Genomic DNA, 22463 nt, shown 5'->3' with positions numbered 1-22463 from the left:
CATTTCAAGCTGTCTGCGTTTTTGGATTCTGGGTAATTGTGATCTCTTATCTGTTCCTAGAAAAGATTTAAACAACTTATAAACCACAGCTGGGCAGAGATAATAAAGGAAGCAGTGGCAGGGTGGGGAAGGATCTCCCCAGCACAAGCAGAGCAGGGAGGGGGGCCTGTGGGAGAAGTGGTGGGCCCGGTTGCGGTGGAGGGGTCTCCACATGGCTGCTGGGGCCACAGGGTCTGAGGGGGGTGGCTCGGGGAAACCAAAGCCACAAGTGCTGGTAGCTGGGCTGTGCATAAAATGTGTGCATACATGTACACGCATATATATGTGTAAGAGCAAGTGGAACTGTGTTTAGCCACAGGAGAGGGAGCCTGAACCCTGCTATGGTGTCCACGTAGTCCCACCTCCATGCACATGTTCTTGCTGAGGTTTTTCCTCCACGCTTCCTCTCGCACTCCGGGGCTTTCACATTTTCCATTCCTCATCACTGCTGGTCTACACCTGCCGTGGTAGGGTTTGCCATGCAGGGGATACTCCTTCCACTGGAGGGGTTTGACCCAGCCTCCAGCCCCACAGAGAGGCTCAGAACATCCCTCCCAGGCCTCCCCCTGCCCACTGGGGACATGCTCCATGCTCTGCCTGGTCCCCTTGCTCTGCTCTTTCCTCCTCAGCTGGACACTTGGTAGGATGCATGTGCTCTCCCCTTTGTGCTTGCTGTGCCTACGAGGGAAAAGCTTTGTCAGCAATGATCTTTTCATACTTTTAAGCTGTATTCTCATCATCCATCTTAAACTGCATGCAGGAATTTTGACAAGGGTTTAAAAAAACTTGGTAATGATCCTCTTGCAATAGGCCAAAACAACAGACCTGTGTCCTGTAGGCCTGTCAGCTTGGGATGTGGATTTTGGGTGGGAAATTGAAGGGGCAGAGGGAGGGAAAGAAGGAAGAGAGAATGAAAAACAATTCTATATTGACAAAGATCCTAGCAAAGAGATGGTTCTTTCAGCAAACGCTCTTGCCAGGGTGGTTTATTTAGTTTGGATAGCCAGAATAGGGCCTGGTGGCTTAGAGATGTTTTTCCACCCTAGGAGAGTTTGCTATAACAGCTGTATCAGCCTGTGTATTCTCCACAGTTCACGATAAAAGGAAAGCTGAGGAATTAATAGAAAAGAAAGCCATCTTTTTTTGCCAGCAAGATACTTAGCTACTTAATCCCTTCCCAACCTTCCTCCCAGGAATTGGCAGAGGCCTGGTGCACGCGAGGAGAGCGGCGCTGATCTAATGCCGGCTGCGACTGCATGCGTGCCCCACTGCAGGGGGGCCCTGCTGGCTCAGAGGCTGCTGTTGCTTGCTGCAGGTCCCTTGGCTGGAGAGCTGCCAGCAGCTGTGTGGGCAAGCAAGGAGTCTCAGCTAGGCAAAAAAAAATAAATAGGAAAGACATTAAAAGAAAACAAAGCAACAGGAGGAAGTGAGGGGAAGAACTGGGGAGGGAATGATGTAGGCAAGGTGCAAGGGAACGCAGGGACTTGGATGAAAACGAGTTGGAAGCGTGGTGCAGCTGCGGGGCACGCCGTGGGGCACCTGAAGGCAAGCAGAAGCTGCGCCTTGCCAGGGCTTGGGCAGCCGGGCCTGGCACAGCCAACTGGCTCGCCTGGCAGGCCATCTGGCGAGGCGGTGGCTGGCAGGCACGGGTCCTGCGGCTGCCTGGCTGCCCCATCTCCTTGTTCTACACAATCCTCCCTGCGTCTGCCCGCTGCAGGAGCCGGCCCCCCGCCAGCCCTGCCTGCCTGCCCACCCTCCACTCTCTTGGCAGGGCGCTTGCGCAGCCATCCCCTCAAGCTTTTCAAGGACTGATGCGAACACCCAACGCAGCGCTGCTGGCGATTAGAGGGCTCCTCTTTTAACACAGCATGGCCGGGAGATGCCAGCATCCTGCCCCTGGCCTCTCTGCTCATCTGTGGCACCTTGGGGCTGGTGACACATCCCGCGGTGGCTGTGGGAGGGCTGTGCACATGGCTCCTGCTCTCAGGGTTCCTGCTCTCCTACTCCCACAGGGCTGGTGGGGTGAGCCCGCAGCTGCTGAAGTTTGCACTGATTTGAGCCTCCCTCTGTCGAGGCCAGGGCAATGGCATTGCAAAGCCCCGACCTGCTGAGGGAGAAAGGTGCAGCATCACCACTTAGTGCTGGTAGTGCTTTGCTTCGGGTGGAAAATACGTAAGAAGCTTTCCCAGGAAAAATCAGCGTACACATCATCTCCGCTTTCTCGCCTAGCGCCCTGCCAGGGGCCCACACTCACTGTCAGGAGGCCTCTGCAGGTTGAGAAGTCTCATTCATAATAAAACTTCACTCCCCACCAGCACTGGCAAGAGTTTCCACTGCGCCGGCTGCGTAGGAGGGGCTTCTGAGACTGAGTGGCAAACTGTGCCCGGGCGTCCCGAGGTGAGGCCACCCTTGCTCCCTGTACCTCTACCCTCAGGGGGGCTGCTGCCCCTTGGGGCTTGCCAAAATGACTCAGTCCCTCTGGTCTTGCTCCACTGCCAGAGCCCGGGACTGGCTGCGAGCTGGGTCTGCGGTGCATGCGGGGAACCGCAGGCTCCTGCTCCTCTCCACGGGCTGCTGCGGTGAGGGAGGCAGGGTGAGAAGGGAGGACAGCAGGCATCAGGGCTGGCTTCGCACCATAGCAGCGGGCTGTGCTGGAGCCTGTGGTAAGGTTTATTTTCCTTTCCTGTATCCCGCCTTCTGCTTACCTTCGCCTAACGGGCGAACCGCTATGGCAATAGCTGCAGCTTGCTGAGTAAACATTGTTCTGCGAGTTGTTGATTACAGTTAATTAGCATTAATTTTGCCTTAAATGGATCCTAGTTGTGCTCGTTTTCTAGGGGCTACAGTTGCAGTGCTGCTGCACAGAGGAGATGCCCGGCCAAGGGGGGCTTGGAGCAGGAAGCATGGAGGTGTCCCTGCGATGGGGGCAGTGACAGTGTGAGAGAGATGGGATGGGATGGGATGGGATGGGATGGGATGGGACCAGCATGGCATTCACTTTTCACACACTTCATCTTCTCAGTGACCTGTACCAGCTCAGCCCAGCACCCACGTTTCACGTGAACAGATGACAAAGTGTTCTGCCGTGCTGACAGCGCATGTAAAACTGGGAGACAAGGATTCACCTGCCCCAAGAAGTCATTCTTGCTTATTGCAGGAGTAGTAGTTTTTCAGAGCTTTTTAATAATTTAAAAAAACAGACAAAACCACCAATACTCTGTGCACCAGCGGGTCAAAATGAAAGGGGGAAGGTGCCTCGTGGCTTGCAGAGGGGCACCTGCGAGGGGTGGAGGCAGGGCTGGGGGGCAGCGCTGCTTCCAGAGACCCCCCTGGGGAGCTGTGGTGAGGGGTCGGGAGGCTGAGGGAGCTCGGCCCCGCCATGCCGGGCCGGGGTCGGGGCAGGGCTCGGGGCTGCCCGCGGCCGGGGCGACGGCGCCATCTTGTGGGGGAGGGCGCGGCCGCCGCCCCTCGGCCGCCACCTCCTCCCTGGGTTCCCACTGCCCTGTGGGCTCTGGGGCTGAGCCAGGTGGATTTTCTAATTTATTTTATTATTTTATTTTATTTTTTTCATGGAAGATGTCAGCCCAAGAAGTCAAGGAAGTCCTTGGAGGCGAAATCCCGCTTGTGACGAGGCTGTAAAAGGAAAGCTGCGAAGGGGAGCTGGAGGGGAACGCCGCGAGGTCGGGGCGCAGGCATGGAGCGTGAGCCCTTGGGAGCATAGCAGGCGTGTGATGATAATTTAGTCCCCAGGAAGCTTTCCAGCTGAGCAACAGAAATAAAAGAGCAGGAGCAGGGTGATTTCTGAGGCAGACTCATTTTGTTGGTGAAAGGGAATTATAAAAGCACCCCCTCCCTTCCCTACGGTAGTGTCAACACCTTTCTTTTTCTGGTTTCCCTTCTAGTTGCTGATTGTTCTCTTCCCTGGAGCAGTTCAACGGGTAGAAGCGTAGCGAGGGCATTGGCAGCTTTTACCTCAGCATCATCCAGCCCTGCTGAGAGGCACTCGACGCAGAACGGTGCTAAAATGCTGGCAGAGGTACGGCCCTGCTTGTTCTGGCTCTCCTGTCGCTCGCACCGCCAGCCAGAGGGAAACCGTAAGCCACAGAGTCTGGGGTTAGAGGAGTCAAAGAGATTGCGAATCCTTGGAGGTGTGCGTGTGTTGCCGCTGGCTGGGTTTCCAGTGATGGGGGACTGAGCCGGTCTCTGACGAGGCTGCAAATCCAGAGCTGCTGTGCCGGGGAATGCTCTGAAACGCTCCCAGGCAGGCTCTGCAGTCAGGCTTGTTGAGTTGCTGCAGCTCTTCTCTGCGCCAAGCGGTGTTTCTCTTTTGGATGGTTGTGGTGTTAAACGCTTCAGCAATAAAGAGGCTTTGTTGTGGTCTCTGCAGCGCTGCTTTTGCCTTGGCTAGCAGCAGTCTTTTTGTTTGAATAAATACTTTCCCTGGAGTTGGCTGTGGGGGCATGTGTGGGCACGTGTGTGTGTGCGCCTCTGCTTGTGGGTGTACGTTGGACACAGCTGCAAACAGGCAATTCGGGTAGGTTCAGCACTTGCCCAAACTTGTTGTTTCTGAGCACCAGAACAATGTGCTTTCCCTCGCAGTTGGGAATGCTGGCCACTGTCACGGGCTTTTAACAGTGCTTGAGTGAAATTAATGGATGCTTTCCAGCCATGGGCAGAAACTGTTGCTAGCACCTGGCCCGATGCTGGATTTAGGCTCGGGAAGTAATCAGCATTTGCTGCACCAAAGGTGCAGCTTCTCAATGTGCTGTGGCAGGGCTAGGGCTGGACAAGCCGTGCCCTACTTATGCTGCAGGGACCAGCTCATATGCGGTAGCACACTTTGTAATGTACAGGTGAAGGTCACACAGTGACCCATTTGCGCTATAGTTTCAGGGGGATCAGTAACAGCCCTGCTCCAGGCTGGTCATAAAAACACACAACTCCCCTGCTTTTTCTCATCTTCCTCCCATTTATGTCTGCAGTCCAGAATCCCCAAACCCAACTGAATTAAAATTGAACATTCAAAGATTCAGGCTGCCTTTAGGCTCTAAGGAACAGAATGCCATCCTGTTAATAGCTGCTGGGTAGTCGTTTCAAAACCATTTCTTTTCAGCAGGCACTACCATAGCAAATTCCAGCAGCGATTGTATTTCTGGCCTGGTGTGCCTCTAATCCCACAGCTGAGTTTTACACGTGATCTCTTTTGAAATGCTAGAACTATATATTTCTTAAAATTCCAGACAGAGATATTTCTAGGTGTTGGCATTTAGAGCGGCAACAGGATTGTTTATAGGAAGAGAAGGGAAAGGATGGAAGGAGGATGTTGACCTAGCAGCCCTACAAACCTACCGCACTTAATCCACTTATCGCTCTGAATTCCTGAAGCAGATAAATGCTGATAACAGTTAAAACACATCACTGACAGGAGCAGCATGTTCTGTCCTCTAGAAATACATCAACGCTGGAAATTGCAAAGCTGTGTGCTACCATGGGGATGAGCGTGATATAAGAGCTGAGGAGGCCCTCACCGTTCAGAGGAGTTCTTCCACAGGAGGGTAGCTTTTCCCTCCCTCCCCCAGCTATCTTGAGATGCAATTCAGGCCTGAGAAACACTGCCGAGCATCACTGTGACCCCACAGCCCCCCAGAGCCACAGCTGCCTGATCTGTGCCTACATATCTGAAATACCAAGTGGGCCCCCAGTGTCTTGTTACCGCTCTTGATTGTCCTTGCTGCTCAGCGTTAAGACCTGTGAGGAGTGATTTCCAGCTGAGACCAGCCCCGTGCAGCTCACGTCAGCATGTCTTGGGGAGAGGAGTTCGTTTTGGCTAATCTGAGCTAAACCTTCCCTGGAGGAGTGCAGCTGCTGCGCCAGCCTTGCAGAGCCACACAAAGCCACTTGCTCCTCTCCCCATCTGTCGGGGCTCTCTGCAAGGTACCGGAGCCGTCCCTGGGCTCAGGGGAACGCAGCAGCCGCAGCTGTGCACTGCACCCCTGTGTCAAGACCCCTTCCTCCTGAGGACCTGTCCCAGGCTGAACAGGAGGAAAAATGCTATAAACTAACGATAGTTTTGGAGCAAACCTTGCTCATACAAACTCAGCAGAGTTATTTTGATTATGCACGATTTACAGGCTCATCTACCTTCTCAGGTCTTTCTCAGCACGGACTGCGCAGCTATCCACCGGTCTCCGCAATCCAGCAGGCAGTGAGAGCAGGCACCATTGAAGTTGCAGCAAAGTGTTTTCTCGTGGACAGTGCAAATGTCTCTCAAGCTGTCTGAAAGGAGGAAGCTGTCTGGAGAGAAGTGAAGACCTCTCAGGCACAAAGATTTTTTGAGTCAGACACGGCTCAGCTGTTGCATTGCAGATGTCTTAGCTACAAACAAGCTTTCACTGAAATCAAAGACTCTTCATGAGTTTAAGTGGTAGGATCCTCCCACAAAGAGAGGGCTTTCTTCTTCAAAGGGTTCTCCTCAGATTTCCCTACAATAGATTTCTTAAGGCTTGCCTGCATTGTGAAGCTGATTTAGAGCCAGCATCATGTGAATCTGAAACATCACAGCTGTTATGGATGAATTCACTGCCTGGTTGTTCTCACTTCTGCAATTCGAATGCCTTCTTCCACAGTAACCTCGCCACAAAGTTGACCGTGGATGGAAGTGCTGGGCTGTAAGGAGTGCAGTAGGGCTGTTGCTTTCTGCTGACCGCTGCCGCAGGTACTTGTTTTCCCTTCTGAAGGCAAAATAGATTATCTCATGCTTGAGTGTTCACATGAAGAATTAGTTTGATTGCGCTGCTCTGCCGTGAACCCATGCGCTGTTGCACTGTTGGCGGTTCCTCCATGTAAATGAACGACCCGAGTAAGATAATTTGAAGTAAGATGCCTTTATTCCGAAATATTGGTGGTCAGTGCAGTGCAATAATCAGGAACAGCTGTTCCAAAAGAACTGCATAAACAAATCCTTGCAAAATTATGGTAAAAATCCCAATGTACTATTTTTAAGCTTGTCCATTGCTCCAGAATCGGTTGAATCATTCACTGAATTGGCCCACATTTACCTCAAGTGACCTCAAATGGTACCAGTTGAAGCACACTTCTTCTATGTTCCAACTTGGGGCTTCGGTCACTGCAGAAGGTGACCAAGTTTGCTTTAAATGGTGGAATATTTTACAGTCATTGGAAGACAAAGCTCTCTGTGTTAAAGAGCTTACGGTTTAATCTTTGGACACTTGCTGATAGGTGTAACACCATTGTAATAGTACAGAGAAATGACCCACAGTGCAGGGAGGAGTCTGACAGAAAAGCAGAAGAGCCTGCATCTGCCGGAAAGAGCTTGCCAAAAGCAGTGCGAGTCTGTCCCGCCTGTCCCTGCACAAACGGGAGGGGATCAAACAGCTCCTCAGGCGTGGAAATACCTGACAAAATCCAATCTCTTTTGCCTTTTGGATCTTCATATCTGATTGCTTTCTTACAGCCTTTTGACCCTACCATGGCCTCTAATCTAAAAGTCATCTTCCTGTTTCTTTGGTCGCTTCTCTGTGAAGGTAAAAAAATATATATATTTTTTTCCTTTTGTTTACTCTCAACATTTGTTCATATTAGAGCATTTCCAGCTGCTATCTTTTTCTAATTTCCAGAGCTCCCCTCCAGGAATTTGCACACTGCTGCTATTTCTGTCTTTTAAGCATTTCAAAGCTCAGAGAGAGAATCCTTAAGAAAGGGGGAACATGGGAGAAGGGTTATATAACCTAAATAAAATGGTTGGGCTTTATCCCTGGCATGTTCTTCTCAAGCTAATAGCTCCTGGGATGCTGCAAAAAGATGGATCTCTCCTCTGTTTTGTTAGGGCAATGCTTTGCAATGTCTTGTATAGAAACAGCATTCATGTGTGTTCTGCTGGGTACAGATGAGGATAAGGCTGATGAATTATTTTTGAAAATAAGGCACAGAAGGGACTGCGCAGGTTATCACTCCCATGTTGGCTGCGGGATTTTCTGTTGCCTTCTTTCCATAACGCTGTATCTAGTGCACACAGGGCTGAGCACTCACAAAGACCGTGTCCCGTAGGACTGTATTGTATCTCACTTGCTTTTACAGCTAAGAACCTCTTCCTAATGATGTAACCTAATCTCTTCTTTACTCTTAGGGTATTGTGCCTGGCTGTGTCATCTGTAGGGGATTTTTCTTAAGTGCTGTTACTCCCCTGAAGTCTGTTCTGGACAGTGATCGTGCCCTCCTTCTGTTACTGCACCCCTCTGTTCTCCTTAGTGGCCTGCATTCAGTAGCGTTAAGTCAAGCGTTGCCTCCTCTGATGCCGAGCCCCACCAGGCAGAGGTGATGCTGCTGTTGCGATGCGGTGTTACTGCGTGGTGACAGGAGAACAAGCCTGGCTGTGCTCTGGGACTGCCTTATTAACGCCTGGTTATCAGCCTGTTCGTAGATGCTGAACCCCAGAGAGTCCCATCAAACCCGTGAAGGAAAAGCCTGCCCATCCTCTACTTTCCCTCTCTGTATTTTCCCCTTCTATTTTCAGGTCTGGGAAAGAATCCTGAGTCTTTCATTTTGTAACAAGACTTGATGCAAGTTTCCAGTTCCCTTTTTTAAAGGCAACACTGCTTTGCACAGGCTTCCTCTTAAGGTGGTTTCTGTGTGGTGCGATATCAGCTGCTGAATATATCAGCTACCAGAGAATGACTGACGTTAAACCCAGACTTGGCTGTGCTGCCAGGAGGTTCTGTACCCCAGGCTCCTTACGAGCCTGTGACTTACTCATTTTTTTTTATTTTATTTTGCAAAACGGGGAGTGAACTGTGGTGTGGATTCCCATCTGTGCTTACTCATCCTCTCTCGTAATACCCAACATGATTGTCTACAGAATTACAGTGACAGGTTGCTTTCAACAGACCTGAGTAAGGAGGAAGCACGTGAAGGGCATCTTCTCCCATCTCCCTACCTGAAATACTGTCACATATAGGGATTTAAGATCTGCAGTCCTCTGCAGATAGTTACTGCATCTAGCATCCACTCTCGTACTTTGCTGCCTGTTTACAGCAGCAGAAGTTAGGAGCGATTAAGCTGTGTCTTATTTCTCATGCCCAGCATACAATATGCAATTTCCTTCCTTATTCTTGTCTCAGAGATGCACAATTCCACCGACACACCTGCTTGCACACAGCGCCTTCACTGGTGCACTGTGATCACGTGCATGTGTACACGCCCAAGCAGAGGGTTGTAACTCAGGAGTTACAGAGGATGCCCAGCGAGTGTTTACCTTAGAAAACCGCTTTCCAGTCATCCTCTGTAAACAGTGTCACGCCAGCACAAAATCAGTACACTTCCTGCTTCATTTCTGCTCTTTCTGTATGCCAGCATTGTGCCGAGGTGCTCACGAGGGAAAAGGGAAAGTCTGTGATTGCAACAAGCTATCTCCAATCACGCAGCAATGACCTAAGAGTTGTGGCAGATCACACGGGGCATGTGCTCTGCATCACTCAGTTTCTGACAAGGGCCAACAGTGCTCGCTCCAGACGTGCTTCCCGACATATGTTTATTTTCACCACGTGATTGGGGCAGCAATTTTCTCCTGACTTATGGTGATGTTAGGTGCCTGCTAACAATTATCACCCTTGCAGGGGGAGATGTCGACGTACAGCAGAATCCTCTAATCCAAGTTGCACTGCTCAAGGAAGAAGTGTCCATCCCCTGTGAAGTCACCTTCCTTTACACCCTGAAATACACCAGATTTTCAATCTCCTATTACTGGTTTAATTCATTGGGTCAGAGGACATCCATCTATAATCGGGATGAACATGTACAAATCCCCCCTGGAAAAGAGAATACGTCCATAACCAAATCCTACAATCACAAAACCATGCCGCTTGAAAGCCACTCTTCTGGCACCTACTATTGTGAGGTCCGGTGGGGTGAAATCCTGAAAATGGGAAATGGAGTGTATATCCTTGTGAGAGGTAAGTGAACATCCAGAAAAGAAGGCAAACAGTTAAAAAGCAGCTGGCCTTTGCTGTGAAAAGATGATCTTTGCTTTTCTTTTCCTCTACCCAAACAAGCTATGAAGTCAGGTGGGAATAATACTTGATGCCCAATGCTTAAAGCCATCAGGGTTGAATGTGCTTTACACAGGACTCACCGTAATGCCTCCCCCTTTTCCATGTGGCTACAAGGGGTCGGTTGTTCTATTGATGCACAGCCTAGAAAACAAGGGAGAGCTTCTGGCCAAGGTAAGAGGAATGCTATAAGGCCGTGCATGCTGCTGACTGGCAGGATTTGCATTGCTGAGTGCTGGATATGGAAAACTTCTTAGGGTAAATGGGAAGAGCTGTGATGAAAGAGCTTTGCTACACTGCTCAGAGGTGCCTGTTGTACCCACCCTACTAGTTTGTGTATCCTGTGTGCTTTCCACCATCTGCCTTCCTACCCCTATCACTGAAGACCTTTGCTGGCCTCTGCCTACCTAGCACCCTTTTTGGCTCTCATATTTCTATCATCTCCCTCTAATCACCACGAAGTGCAGCTGCTTATATCCCGTCTCCTTTGCATGGTTCTCCAGCTGCACCCTGCTCTCTGTTCAGTCAGGCTGTGTTTTGAAGCATGTGTGCATCTGTATAACCTTTACTGCTTCTGTAGTTTAACTCTCCTAGGGTTTTTGGCCAGAGTTAAAAACACAACACAATTGTAGCTTCCACTCACACTGTGAATCTTTTGCCTTCTTTCCCACAGAGACAGGGTACACCGAGACCTCCTATGGGTGGGACATCCTCATTACCTTTACCACACTTCTGGCTGCACTGAGCATCATTGCAACAGCTCTGCTCGTGTGGAAAAGAAAGGCAAGTTATTAGCAAATAAAAACCAATACCTGACGTGACCCATTCTAGGAATTTATTTCTCTTGCTTCTAACTTGGCTGGATTGGAACTCCCCATGCTGAAATTTTCCATGCTGGGTGTCTGTCTCAGGTTTATTTTCTTTTTTTTTAAGTTCAGTCATTCTGAGAAAAAAAGGTTACAGAAGAGACAAAGCGAGCTATTGATTTGTCCATAAAGGCATTCTGGTAACCATTCTGACTGTGGCATGCTCTGCTTTAGAGCAAGGGTCTGACACAGGGCAAGAAGTCACACCGGCAGCGTGCTGGCCCTGAGAATATTCAAGCAGAGGTAGCCTTGTGATGGGTCTCTGGAAATTTGCAGCTTGTATATGGCCAGTTGTGGCTTGTGTCAGTTTATCAGCTTGGTTTTCTAAAGGAGCCCACGCGAGGCTGCCTTTCCACACGGTGTCAGTCTGACAGGCAGCGTGGCCTGGGCACCAAAGCAAGTCTCTTGCAGCCCTGGTGGCAGGGGAAGAGCAGGGCTTTCCCCATGTCTAATCCTCTTTCAAAATGGGAGCTACTCTCCTGCAAAGGCATGACCTGAGTGCGAGGAAACTGTGCAACTGCTTTCCTGAGCCATGGGCACCGTAGAAGACAGCGGTCTGCAGCATGGAGGGCACGGGATCCAGAACCTTGGGCATGTGCTCGGCGGATAAAACATTAAGAGACAAGGCTGGGGGGGAAGGACAGGACAAGGATCCCAAGGAAGCCTGTGTAGAGGTCCCAAGTGACTGGAAAAAAAGAGTGAGATAAGGATTTGAGGAGCAACCTGGTTTAGTTGACTATGTGGCTAGTTGGCTGTCTAGACAGTCTCCAGAGGCACCTTCCACGTTCAGCAATCCTGTGAGGATGGAAGGGAGGAGCCTTGGGAGGGAAATGGACTGGAAGTCCTAGAGCATGAGGAGGGTGTTAAGACTGGATTGACAGAGACTTGGGTGAGAAGACTAGAGGCACAGGCTGGGACTGGTTGGGTAAGGAAAAGCTGAGGGCAAAGGGGAAACCAGAAGTAGAGAAGAAAGGGTATACAGAGCAGGAGAAGAAGAGCCAAAAGCAGGGGCAAAAGGTCTGAATGAGACAGGAATAAAAAACTTTGAAGTTGTGATACTGGAATCTCTGTAGACCAAGCAAAATCTGCTGTTCCTCGTAGTGCCTCCTCCAGGCATTCAAAACAGTATCCTCTACACTCCTCCCACCATCTCAAGGCTGGCTTAAGTAGTCCTGATGTCTTTCAGACCGGAGTTTGGGGATTGATGCTTTATAGACAGTATATCCCACCATATTTCCTCGTACCAGCTGCCCTCTGCCACCACAACAGCGGGCTTTGCATGTGGAGGCTGTGCTGCTGCTGCTGCAGACCTCTGGCCCCGAGGAGCATCAGGCTTCAGCACACACGGTCAGAGCTCGTGAGATGGGAAACAGGGAGGCAGCAGCTGGCAGGCCTGCAAATCTCGTGAGACTTACCTTGCAGGCAGGCAGATGGAGGGGGAAGGAGCCACGACTTGCTGCTTGGCAGCCCTAGGTTCTGAGGTGGGCCAGCAAGTCTCAGACCTACGGGCTCTCCTGGGGGCCGGGGGAGATCAGGCAGTCATTACAGTTGCCCTCCCGCAGAACACAGCCCATATTTCTCACCACAGCTTGCTCAGACCTGCTGGTTTAAAAATGTTTATCTTTAAGAGAAGCTATTTAGCATCCTCCTTAGTTACTAATGGACTGGAAAGCAGTTCATCGTTTCATGTGATGTGAATATAATCAGCCCACTTCTTTCCGAATTAGAACAGAGATACTTAGCAAAGCCTGCTGCCTTTTCTGCCTCCTTCTCTTGCTTGCTGAGCAGGCTAACCCTTATCTGAGCATGAATGGAGCATGTTCAAGGAGAAGTCATCTGATGCAAGAAACATTTCAGAGGAAGAGGCCTTCTTCCTTCAGCTCTGTGCTGGACTTGAATGTTAGTGTTTCACTGACTGTGTGTCATCATTAATGTTTGCCTGGTGCTTTTCTCTAGATTCTGTCTATTAGCATCTTCCCAGCCAAATCCTGACAAAAGTCACTGCATTGTGCCTCTGTAAAATCCCCCTCGCACTTTGAATGTGGCCCTGCTTTTCTCCCTGTCCTACAGTATTGTTGTGTGCTGTTCAATATCTCTGCCTTTTACCCTGTGGTAAGGAAAGTGGAGGGCTTGTGTTGTGTGTAGAGTCAGCATTCTTTGCTTTGGAAACACTAAGGTTGTGTGAGCAGCTGGCTTTGACATGACTCTGCGTTCATTTCGTTTTGGGGGAGCTGGTCTTTTCTCCAAATGTGTGATTTGGTGTCTTGTCCTGAGCAGGTATTGTGTCCTAAGAGGAACCAGCTAAATATACTGAGGCAGAAGATAGAAACTCGGCCCCCTTCAGCCAGCCCGCCACCACCTTCTCCTGTTTATGACGTGAGTACCAGTATCACCCTCCATACCTGCCGTGGCACAGGCAAGCTGATAAAATACCAGTATTGTGATGTGAAGCAAGCAGTCGGCCTGGTGCTGGTGATCCTGCTTCTGTGCTCTGCTCCTCTGGGGACTGTGCTTGTTGCACGTCTCCATCCCGATCCCAGTGGCAACGCCTTGCGCCATGCCCAGCAGCCCCACTCCAGCAGTGGTGGGCAGCACTTAGAATCCCTTTTCATCGCTTAGAATCCAGCCACTCGACTCCTTTTGCCATTCCCCAGACTGGAGAACACCAACTACTCCTGCTCCCTGCACCCCGTAGCAGTGGTGTCAGAGGTAATAGGATTGGAGCAGCTCTCCTCAAATGTCAAGCCCAGACCTTGGCTACCTCAAGTAACCATGATCCCTAATCACATTTACAGCCCATCCAGCTCCATTTGAAATGTATTCCTTCTTTTTCCTTTTACTCCCATGGGAGGACCACTCAGCTAAGAAGGGAATGATTATTTTTTTTTTCACGTGGTCTGTGGGACAAACGAGGAGGAATGAAATGAAAGTGAGCAGAGGAGGATGTTGCCTGAATATTAGGAAACCTTTCTGACTGTGAGGTCTGTAAGGACTGGAAAAGCCTCTCCAAGGAAAACCTGTAAGCTCTGCTGCATGAATCATTTAAACTAAACAAAGTGGAGCTCTGGAGAATGTACTACAGAGAGGAGCAAAGCCCTGCCAAGGAGGCAGGGAAATCTGATAGGGGGCAGATATGGAAACAAAGGCAGTCCTGTCCCCTTCTCACTCTCACCTCCCAGGTGGGGGGCACTGTTTTGTGGCTCTTCAGTTTTTGGAATAGAGGTTTAGAAGAAAGCCCTGTATATTGCATGTGATATGTTTATTCTGGGTAGAAAGCAGTGCTTTGGGTAAAGGATGTTGCAGGTTATAAACCTTTTCATTTGTATCAAGTAATTTCTTTTTAATTCAGGCTTTTAAAAATCCGAATGGGAAGTTTCCTGCTGAAGTGGATGATTTCTGCAAGGAGACAAAAAAAAAAAAAAAAAAAGAAAAAATCAAATCTATTTCTCGCTCAGTCGGCCTCGTCATGCATCCTTAGCTCCATCTTAATTACATGTTTCATCATGTTGTGCTGTTCAGGAGGCCCCGCTAGCGCTCATACAGCAAGCCAGCAGAGCCAGCCTTAGGCGCAGGCAGTCCTGGTAGCTGGCTGAGCTCCTGTGCGTGCAGGAGCCCTCCAGACCTGGCCCACGCAGCCTTGCCCCGCAGCCTGTTAGCTGCCCGCCAGCTGCTCAGGGCTCCTGGCCAGCCCAGCGTGCAGGGCAGGCGGCACAGCCCCCTTTGGCAGAGCTGCAAGCAGCCTCGAATCGTCTGGTGCGTGTTATAGGGTCAAGCCTGCCCCGTGGAGTGGCTGCTGGGACTTGCTGGGGTGTGGGGCAGCAGAGATGGCACAGGGAGAGGAGGTGGGAGCTGCAAGGTGGGATGTAGAGGGGAATGGGGGATAGAGGGGGAGAGCCCTGGGGTGGAGACCATGCTTTGTGAGGTCCCTTGGTGTTAAACTTGGCGCTTGTTTTGTGGTTGTGGGGAAGGCGGAAATCTGTGGTTGGCACAGGGGTAAGATAAGGCAAGGGAATGGGATGGATGGGTGAGAAGAGACTTTGAGCGGTGAGATAAAGAGGATTAGGTAAAGGGATGGAAGGCCAGCACGTGCCAGATGTGCTATCCGTGGGGGAAAGCAGATCAGAGTCCAGAAAAAAAGTCAGGGAGCTGCAGTGTTCCTGCAGGCCTGGATCCAGGAGCAGCAGGAGGCAGGACTGGGCATCAAAACAAGGGCTTCGAACGGGCTGGTGCAGCTCATTAAATGCTCTGCGCTGTCTTCCCTGGCAGCAGGGCGCTCCCCTGGCACAGAAAGGCTCCTAGCACAGCTCCTACAAAGCCCTTCTGCTGCACATCACCAGGAGCAAATGCCCTCCCCACCACCTCTTCCAGGCGCCACGGGTTACCGTGGGGTCCTCGGGGTTGGGTGTCAGCTGTGAAAAACAGCTTGGGGCAGTAAAAAACCCTGCAGGGTGTGTGGGGGAGAGGGGGGAGCTGTGCTGCCGTGCGTTATTGGGCCCCTTTGCCCTCCTGCAGCCCTGGAGCAGCTCATTGCGCTGGCCGGACCAAAATCTGTATTTTCCTCCATCTTCCCGCTCGGCTGCCTTGTTAATGAGCAGCTTGGAAATAACAATCCGAGGGCCTCGCTTCATCCGTTTTACACTTCAAACAGGCTTTTTTTTTTTTTTTCTTTTTTTTTTTTTTTCAGCAGCAAACAGAGCTCCTGCAGCGCAGGCGGGTTCCAGAGCACAGGAGCTTTTCGGGAAGTCATCTGGCAGCAGGGAGGAGAGGCCCGCGTGCCGCCGCGGTGCCAATAGCAGGTGGTCAGTGGCCAAGTGGAAGGAGTTGATTTGCAAATGGCAGTGGGAGACAGTGGCTTTCCAACTGGCCAGCAAAGGACGGGCATTGTTAACAGCCCTCACGAGGAGAGGGCTTGCAGAGGGAGCGAGTCTCTTCTGGGGGATAAGCACCAAAAGGATGCTTCTGGCTTGCAAGTGGCTTTGGGACTGGAGCAGTGGAAGGCTGCCTGTCATGGCAAGGGGCACGGAGCCGGGCTGCTGGGAGCAGAGCACGCAGGACAAGGTCCTCACAGCCAGCACCACAAAGGGAATTGGAAATGAGGAAGGGGAAATGGGATTTTCTGCGTGCGCATGTGCACGCGCGAGTAGTTGGGGATGACTGCTCGAGGCAGGTGGGCTGTTGGGAGCGGGCAGGTGAAACGCTTGGGCTGGTCCTGGAGGAGGAGTGGGGACGGGAGAGCCGTGTGGTGCTCCACTGCCCACAGCCCATCCTGTCCCAGTGCTTCTTCCAGCCCCATTCCCAAACGCTGCTCCTTTATCACCTCACCCTCTCTAAACCACGCTCTCACCGGCCACCACCCGAAAAGATGCTGAACATTTTGAGCTCCCGATGAAATGACCGGGGGCTGGGGTCAGACAACCACCAGCCCCAGACTCAACCCCCTGCACTTTGCTGGTCCCCTCGCTGTGCTGCAGGCGCCTCGCTGCCTCTGCAGTCTCTGCACTCCCACCATCTGCCCCTCTTGCGGCGGGAGCTCCTCCCATCCTCCCGTTGCCAGAGAAACAGCCACCTTGGCAACCTGCTGTCATCCCTGAAACACACATGGAAAAGTCCTCCTGATTGTTATGTTTGATCCTTCAGGCAGATCTGGAACATCACTCAAACTGACATGCATCTCTTGTGACACGATTACCTGCGGGACCAACGGGTGCAGACACATGTAGGATGTGTGTGTGTTTCTCTGCGTAGCCGTGCGGGACCGTGGATATGTCTGTGGGCCTGCAAGTGTATTGATTTTTTTTTATTATTATTATGCTTTGCTCACTCTACGGAGGAAGGAGAGTTCTGGCTTGGAAATAAAATTAAAAAAAAAAAAATCAAAACAAAAACAAACCAAAACCAGACAATAAATAGAAATGGTGCCTGATATAAGGTTTCCTGTTTTCAACAGCCCTTGTGACCCAGAAGCCCAGCCTAGCCTCCCCTCTCACCCTTGTGTGCCCAGAACAACCAAAAGCAAGAGCTTTTTGGGCGTCAGGCACCTAAGCAGTCCTGGGCGATGCAGGGTGCTGCCTGTGCCCCGTGCTCCCCGTGGTACCCAATACCATTCAGGAGGCAGAGGGGCCTTCGCTTTGCATTGCTGTGTCAGTCTGGAGTGGACAGAGGCAGGGGCATTGCCATTGTTCTCTCACTGCCTTGCACGGGGTAGGTAAGATCAAAAGCTGTCTGCGTGAGCCTGAAATAGGACTGTGATGTAGCTGCACTGTAAAGATTTCAGGGGAGAATGGGTTTTCTTTTTGCACAAGTTCAGGGCAGGACCTTTGGCATTTTGCAGACATAAGGGGTTCCTCAGAAACGTCAGGCACGAGTTGGGGAACAACCCAGTGGGCCATCAGATGTGCTTAAACCCAAGCATTTTTTCTAACCCTCCTCTCTTCCCTTTGCAGTGCCTGAATTCGCAGCAAGTCGAGGTCTATTCTGTCCTCGAGAGCAACGCAAAGAACCCAGAACCCAGAAGGAAGCCTCCGGGGAAGGTAAGGGCTGGGGCAAAAAATCTTGGAGAGTTCCCTTACGCACTGGGCACATGGGAAGAGAAAACCCAGAGTCACCACAGCCCCAGCTGGCATTAAGTCTGTCTGCTATTTCCCCACTTCCAGCCCCACTGGAAGGGGAGAAGGGGACGTGGCATCCCCTCGCCAGCTGTGCTGCACGTGTGCTGTGTCTTCCCTCTTCCGGCACAGCCCCTGCTGCTGCCGCGTTACCGGTTCTGGCAGGCAGATGCTTTGCTGTGTGCCGTTCCCTGGAAGGTACCGAGATGTTTGGTGCTCCCTCTCAATGGGTTGGATGTTTGTGGAGAGTCGACCAGATGCTGTCCCCCACTATTGTCCCTTCCAGGTTGTTTCAGCAGCTACGAAGTCCCCCAGGGTAGAGGAATCCATGCGCTGGGGGCAGAGCCTGGGCACACCTCTGCTCTCGCTGGCATTAAGCACCTGAGAGCCATTTCCTGGTAACAGAAGCTAAGTTGGCCTGAAGAGAGGCAGGAAAAGGCAGCGTGGCTTTATTTTGGGCTTGGATCTTCTTGCTGGGCTGGGAGTTATGAGTTAGAGACAAGGAACCAAACCACCTGTAATGAAAGTAGCCACAACTGGGAATATGCAGGCACAGATCAATTGGGGGAGCCATATGGCATGGACCAGAGTCCCACGCAGCCCTGCACCCTGCCCTTGGCAAGCACCAACTGTTCCAGAGGGACAACGCTTGCATCAGGCACCCCAGTGAATGTTTCCTTCCTGTCCTCAGATCTCTGTTGTTCATTTGCCTTCCAGACCTCTTATCTACTTAAAAAATACGTTCACTCTTCTAACATTGGAAAACGTTCCTGAAAAATGTCCCCTTCTTCTCCCAGGGATGTCCCGCTGGGGAAAGTTCCCCTGGTTAACTACACAGGGTGCAGCACGGAGCCAGCTTCAGCTGGCACCGTCCCTCCCTTTTGGGAAGGACAGCATTTTTCAGTGTCTGAAGCACTTTCACAGCTCTCAGCTTTAGGAAAAGGTGGAATAAAATCAAGTGCCTTTTTCTACATCAGAGCTAACTGCAGAGTGTTCTGCTTCCGGAGCCCCTGGCATCCTGCACTTAGTGCTGCGGCTCCACAGCAGCGGTAGCAGAGGCAGGGGCAGGTACCTGATTACTGCAACTGACTGCTGAGGGGAAGGATGGTTTGTGATATATAGGCAGCCTTATGCTCCGGTGTGTAAGATGCACTGGAAAAGACAGCATCCCTGCTTTTGTGTTCTTGCTGCATTTTGAATTAGTTGGGTAGGAAGAAGAGTAAGTCCTGAGCCCCCTTCCCTGTCCTATTTATTCTTCTGTACACCTTTATCAGCCGCCCCCTTCTAAATGATTCAGTCTGGATGAGGAGATGCAGTGTCTGTGTTTGTTTTTCCCGTCGTGGTGTTGTCTGGGCTGTGCTGAATCACCTGTGTGTGGCCCACAGCACTCAGCTGCTGCTTTAGGGGTCAGCAGCCCTGAGGAACAGAGCAGGAACAAAGCAACAAAACAAGGGCAAAGAAGCGGCTGTGTGCAAGCGGGTCTGGCTCTTGTGGTCTCTGTGGGAGAAACAGAGGAGAAGAAAGCAAAGAGAGGTGCTGGGGTGGGCTCTCACGGGCACTGAGTGCGTGCCCAGTCCTTGTGCTGCTCAGAAGGCAGGGAGGTGTGAGCAGCAGGGCCCCACTGCTGCATCCCACCTTAGGGGGAGCAGAAAGGGGCTTCTGAAACAGCAGCCACTGCGGGGAGCACCCGAAATGGGAGTGTTTGTGAGCTGTCGGTGCACTGCCAGCCAGCATGGGTGGCGAGGGGTTAATCCTCCAGAGCCTGTGCGTGCCTGGAGGTGCCCTGCTCAGCTCTTGGAAAACGCTTCCCTTTGGTGGTGGCAGCAGAGAAAAAGCTAGCGTAGGTAGGGCTCCATTCACCCTCTGGCACTTCAGCTGCTTGCTGCGTAACCTTGCTTACAGCGGGCCTGTGCCACGCGGCGCTTCAAATATCAGTCTGTCAGCGCCTTGTCTGCACCGGGAGCGGCTGTGAGGAATAGGCTCGACTGTTGAAGAAACAGGATTGAGGAGGTCAGGGAATTCCTCCTTCACAGAATCCAGAGTGATTTATTTTTTTTTGCCGAGCCCAATTTTCCCTCCCCTCCCTGTCTGACAGCTTTCTGGGGGAAGAGTGACAACCAAAGGAGGCATCTTTATCCCTTGGGCTGGATTAGTCACGTTCGTCTCTGTCGGAGCAACATTGCTCAGTGTAGTGGCTTCCATTGCGGTGGATCACTTATAGCCATTTCCAACAGAGCAAACGTCAGTGTCTGCTGATTAAGAATTAATTCATCTTCTTTTGAATAATTTTCCTCCATTTCTTTTTCCTCCTTTTCATCATTCTGCAGACATCTGAGAAGCAAGGAACTCTAGAAGAATCCTGTGATACGCTGTATGAGAATATCTAACGGGGAAAAACTGACTCTGTGTGGACCAGACATCTTCCTGCACGACAGAACTACTTTCTGCATCCTCAGTTCTCTGCGAAGACCCACAGTGACTTCAGGGCACAGCCACGGGGGGACTTGTGAACCCCGGGCTCCCTCCAAACTGCCCTTCATTAACAACAGAATACAGCTGTTCAACTCCCACTGGGGCTCAGTCTGCATTGATGCAGTGAAGATATTTTGCAGCAAAGCTGTTTGATGCAAAAAGAAAAGCTGGTTTTTGTCAAGCACTCGTACGTATCTTAGACATGGTGCAGATGGGATCGGTGCATGTTTCTCTCACCTGGCCTGGTTGAAATATTTGAATCTTGATCCTCCGTAAGTGATAGCGTGATCCAGAGCCCTCCCTGCTTGCTGGCCTGATCTTCCAATCCTGACTTGCAGCAGTCCATCTGATCCTGTGTCAGCTTCCCTGACGCAGCCATCAGGCCTTCATGCATAGTTTAACTGAGATCCAAACGTCCACCTGCCCATTTTTCCCTTTCTCGGGAACCCCACAGTGAAACATGCTTTCTCATAATCTGCTAATCCCATCAAGTAGTCACAGATGCCTGCTGTGACCGAACTCAGCCGACTCAAATCAGTGCCTTGGAATAAATGCTTTCCCTTCAGCAATATCAGCAGTATATGGTGAGGAATGGATGCATGAACAGAGATAAAGATGGAAAAAAAAGGAAGCCAGGGAAAATATCCCTGCCTGGCACTGTGTCTCAGCGGCAGTGCCCGTTCCAGAACAAGGAAAAGGAACAAGGAGCTGGGAATCCCAGGAGAATGCCTTGTTGGGGCTGAATAGATCTGGGTCCGTGTTCCAGAGATGTTCAAGCCAAGCTCCCCAGTTTCCCCAGTTCTGAAATCTGTAACAACTGGAGTGAGGAGGGAGGTCTTAGAGATGAATTTTCTATTTAAGCTCCTCTCTCTCCTGTCAGCTGGGACTTGCCTGCCATTTGTGCTGATGGATATCCTAGTTCTGATAGGGAAGAAGTTACGTTAAATATCCATAAAACACGATCAAACCAGTGGATCAAAAAGCTGAGGCTGTTTTATCTCAGATTAAAAAAACAACAACAAAGTAACAACTAAACAAAACCAACCCAAAATAACAATACGTAGCATAACTTGAGAGGAATCAGAGAAACCTCTTTAAAGAAGAAGATCAAATTAAAACTGAGCTCCAGGGTCATAGGACCCTCTCTAGTTGAAGATAATGTTGCTATGCATCAGAGATAGAGGCTATGGAAAATGTCTCCGGGGCCTCCAACCTTCCTATACTATGTTTAAAGAGATAATCCGCTTATTGCTTTGCTCTTTTTATTAGAAGAGATTTCAAACATGCAATTTGGACTTTAACCACAGGAAAATGCTTTTTCTCTTCCCAGTGTTGAGGAATTCATTTCAGAAAGAGCAATGAATAGACAGCATGCCTTATTAGACCTGTCTTCCATTTGTTAAACGATCGTAATAATTATAAATAAATACTTCTGAACTCAACTATTTTAGTATTTACTAATGTGACCAGAAATGTAAACGAGGAGAAAACATTTGTCTTCATGGACAAAAAATTACAAGGATTGCACAGGTATAATATTTTCTTTCCTTACCGAATTTGAAGAATGATGAGATGAATTATAAATATGTTGCAGTATAGCGATAAAATATTCAGAAGAAGGTGGTGGATCAGACGAAGAATTGAAACTTTCAAAGTAACGCTGCTTGGTTTTTGTGTTTTGCTTTTTTAATCTGGTAAATACTAAAAACAATGGTTAGTACTAAAAATTTCCTGGCAGAGATCTCACTTTGCAGTGAATAGTTTTGTCTCGTCTTTCCATTACCTTTCTAAGTAGCATTTCTTACATTTCTGGCTGAACAGCTCTATACATTAAGTAGCTGAAGCCGTTTAAAATGCAAGATAAGAAAAAATGGTCCTTGTTATATAGGGGCTGTTCTAGACCAGTCAGTGCTGAAGTACGGAACGAATCGCAACCGGTTGCGATCAATTAAGTGAAAAAGTTAAAATTTCCAAGAAGCACTGGGAAGGCTGGGGATTTGGGCTGTGCGCCAGCGCTCGTCAAAGTCACAGGGAGTTGCTGTATTGATTTCAAGGGGTTTTGGTTTGGCCCTGCAAGGCTACAAGGCTGCTGCACGAGGAGAAGGAAGGTTGGAAGCTACTCAGCCAGAAGCTAGAGCCGCTTCTTTGGCATCGTGCACCGTGGGCAGCAGCAGTGGCATCTGAGTTTGTGAGAGAGAAAGGTGTAAAGGAGAAGATTGTGAGAGAAGGGGTGTTTTTCAAGGCGATAAGAGTTTTCCAAGGAGGTATGAGGAAATGCCTTCAGGCACCAGTAGGAGAAAGTAGTAAATATAATTTATATAACATTGGTATAGCTATTTATAGCTGAGATTTGTTCAGGAGAAATAAAATAGAAAACGGGCATATGCTCTTTTTGTCTCACCTGGCTCTGTGGTCCC

At 50.3% G+C, this 22463-nt stretch overlaps 1 protein-coding gene across 12 annotated transcripts; it reads left to right on the top strand.

The window, feature by feature from the left end:
- The first annotated feature begins 2321 nt into the window (after positions 1-2321).
- NFAM1 (NFAT activating protein with ITAM motif 1) lies at positions 2322-21488 on the top strand. 12 transcript variants are annotated; one of them, XM_072035535.1, is made up of 14 exons: positions 2322-2436; positions 2539-2702; positions 2877-2976; positions 3062-3198; positions 3616-3833; positions 3942-4075; positions 6189-6754; positions 7514-7583; positions 9672-10007; positions 10777-10886; positions 13247-13345; positions 15654-15768; positions 17413-17499; positions 19902-21488. In XM_072035535.1, exons 8-14 carry the CDS (start codon positions 7529-7531, stop codon positions 19907-19909), a joined length of 810 nt encoding a protein of 269 aa, XP_071891636.1. In that variant the 5' UTR covers positions 2322-2436; positions 2539-2702; positions 2877-2976; positions 3062-3198; positions 3616-3833; positions 3942-4075; positions 6189-6754; positions 7514-7528; the 3' UTR covers positions 19910-21488. The 12 variants fall into 12 exon arrangements, 11 of the variants coding, with proteins under 11 accessions (XP_071891636.1, XP_071891638.1, XP_071891640.1 ...); XM_072035537.1 differs by lacking the exon at positions 3062-3198; XM_072035539.1 differs by lacking the exons at positions 2877-2976; positions 3062-3198.
- Positions 21489-22463: the final 975 nt, after the last annotated feature.

The sequence above is a fragment of the Anas platyrhynchos genome, chromosome 1, assembly GCF_047663525.1.
Source record: "Anas platyrhynchos isolate ZD024472 breed Pekin duck chromosome 1, IASCAAS_PekinDuck_T2T, whole genome shotgun sequence".
Lineage (NCBI taxonomy): Eukaryota > Metazoa > Chordata > Aves > Anseriformes > Anatidae > Anas > Anas platyrhynchos.
The sequence above is the reverse complement of the archived record's forward strand: the minus strand, read 5'-3'. Positions and strand labels throughout refer to the sequence as shown.

What these genes read in the sequence shown, in the direction of transcription:
- NFAM1 (XM_072035539.1), top strand. Translation starts at nt 7,529, where the DNA reads ATGGCCTCTAATCTAAAAGTCATCTTCCTGTTTCTTTGGTCGCTTCTC. An exon ending in TTGGTCGCTTCTCTGTGAAG is followed by an intron (nt 7,584 to 9,671) that starts GTAAAAAAATAT and finishes TCACCCTTGCAG; the next exon opens with GGGGAGATGTCGACGTACAG. An exon ending in TGCTCGTGTGGAAAAGAAAG is followed by an intron (nt 10,887 to 13,246) that starts GCAAGTTATTAG and finishes TGTCCTGAGCAG; the next exon opens with GTATTGTGTCCTAAGAGGAA.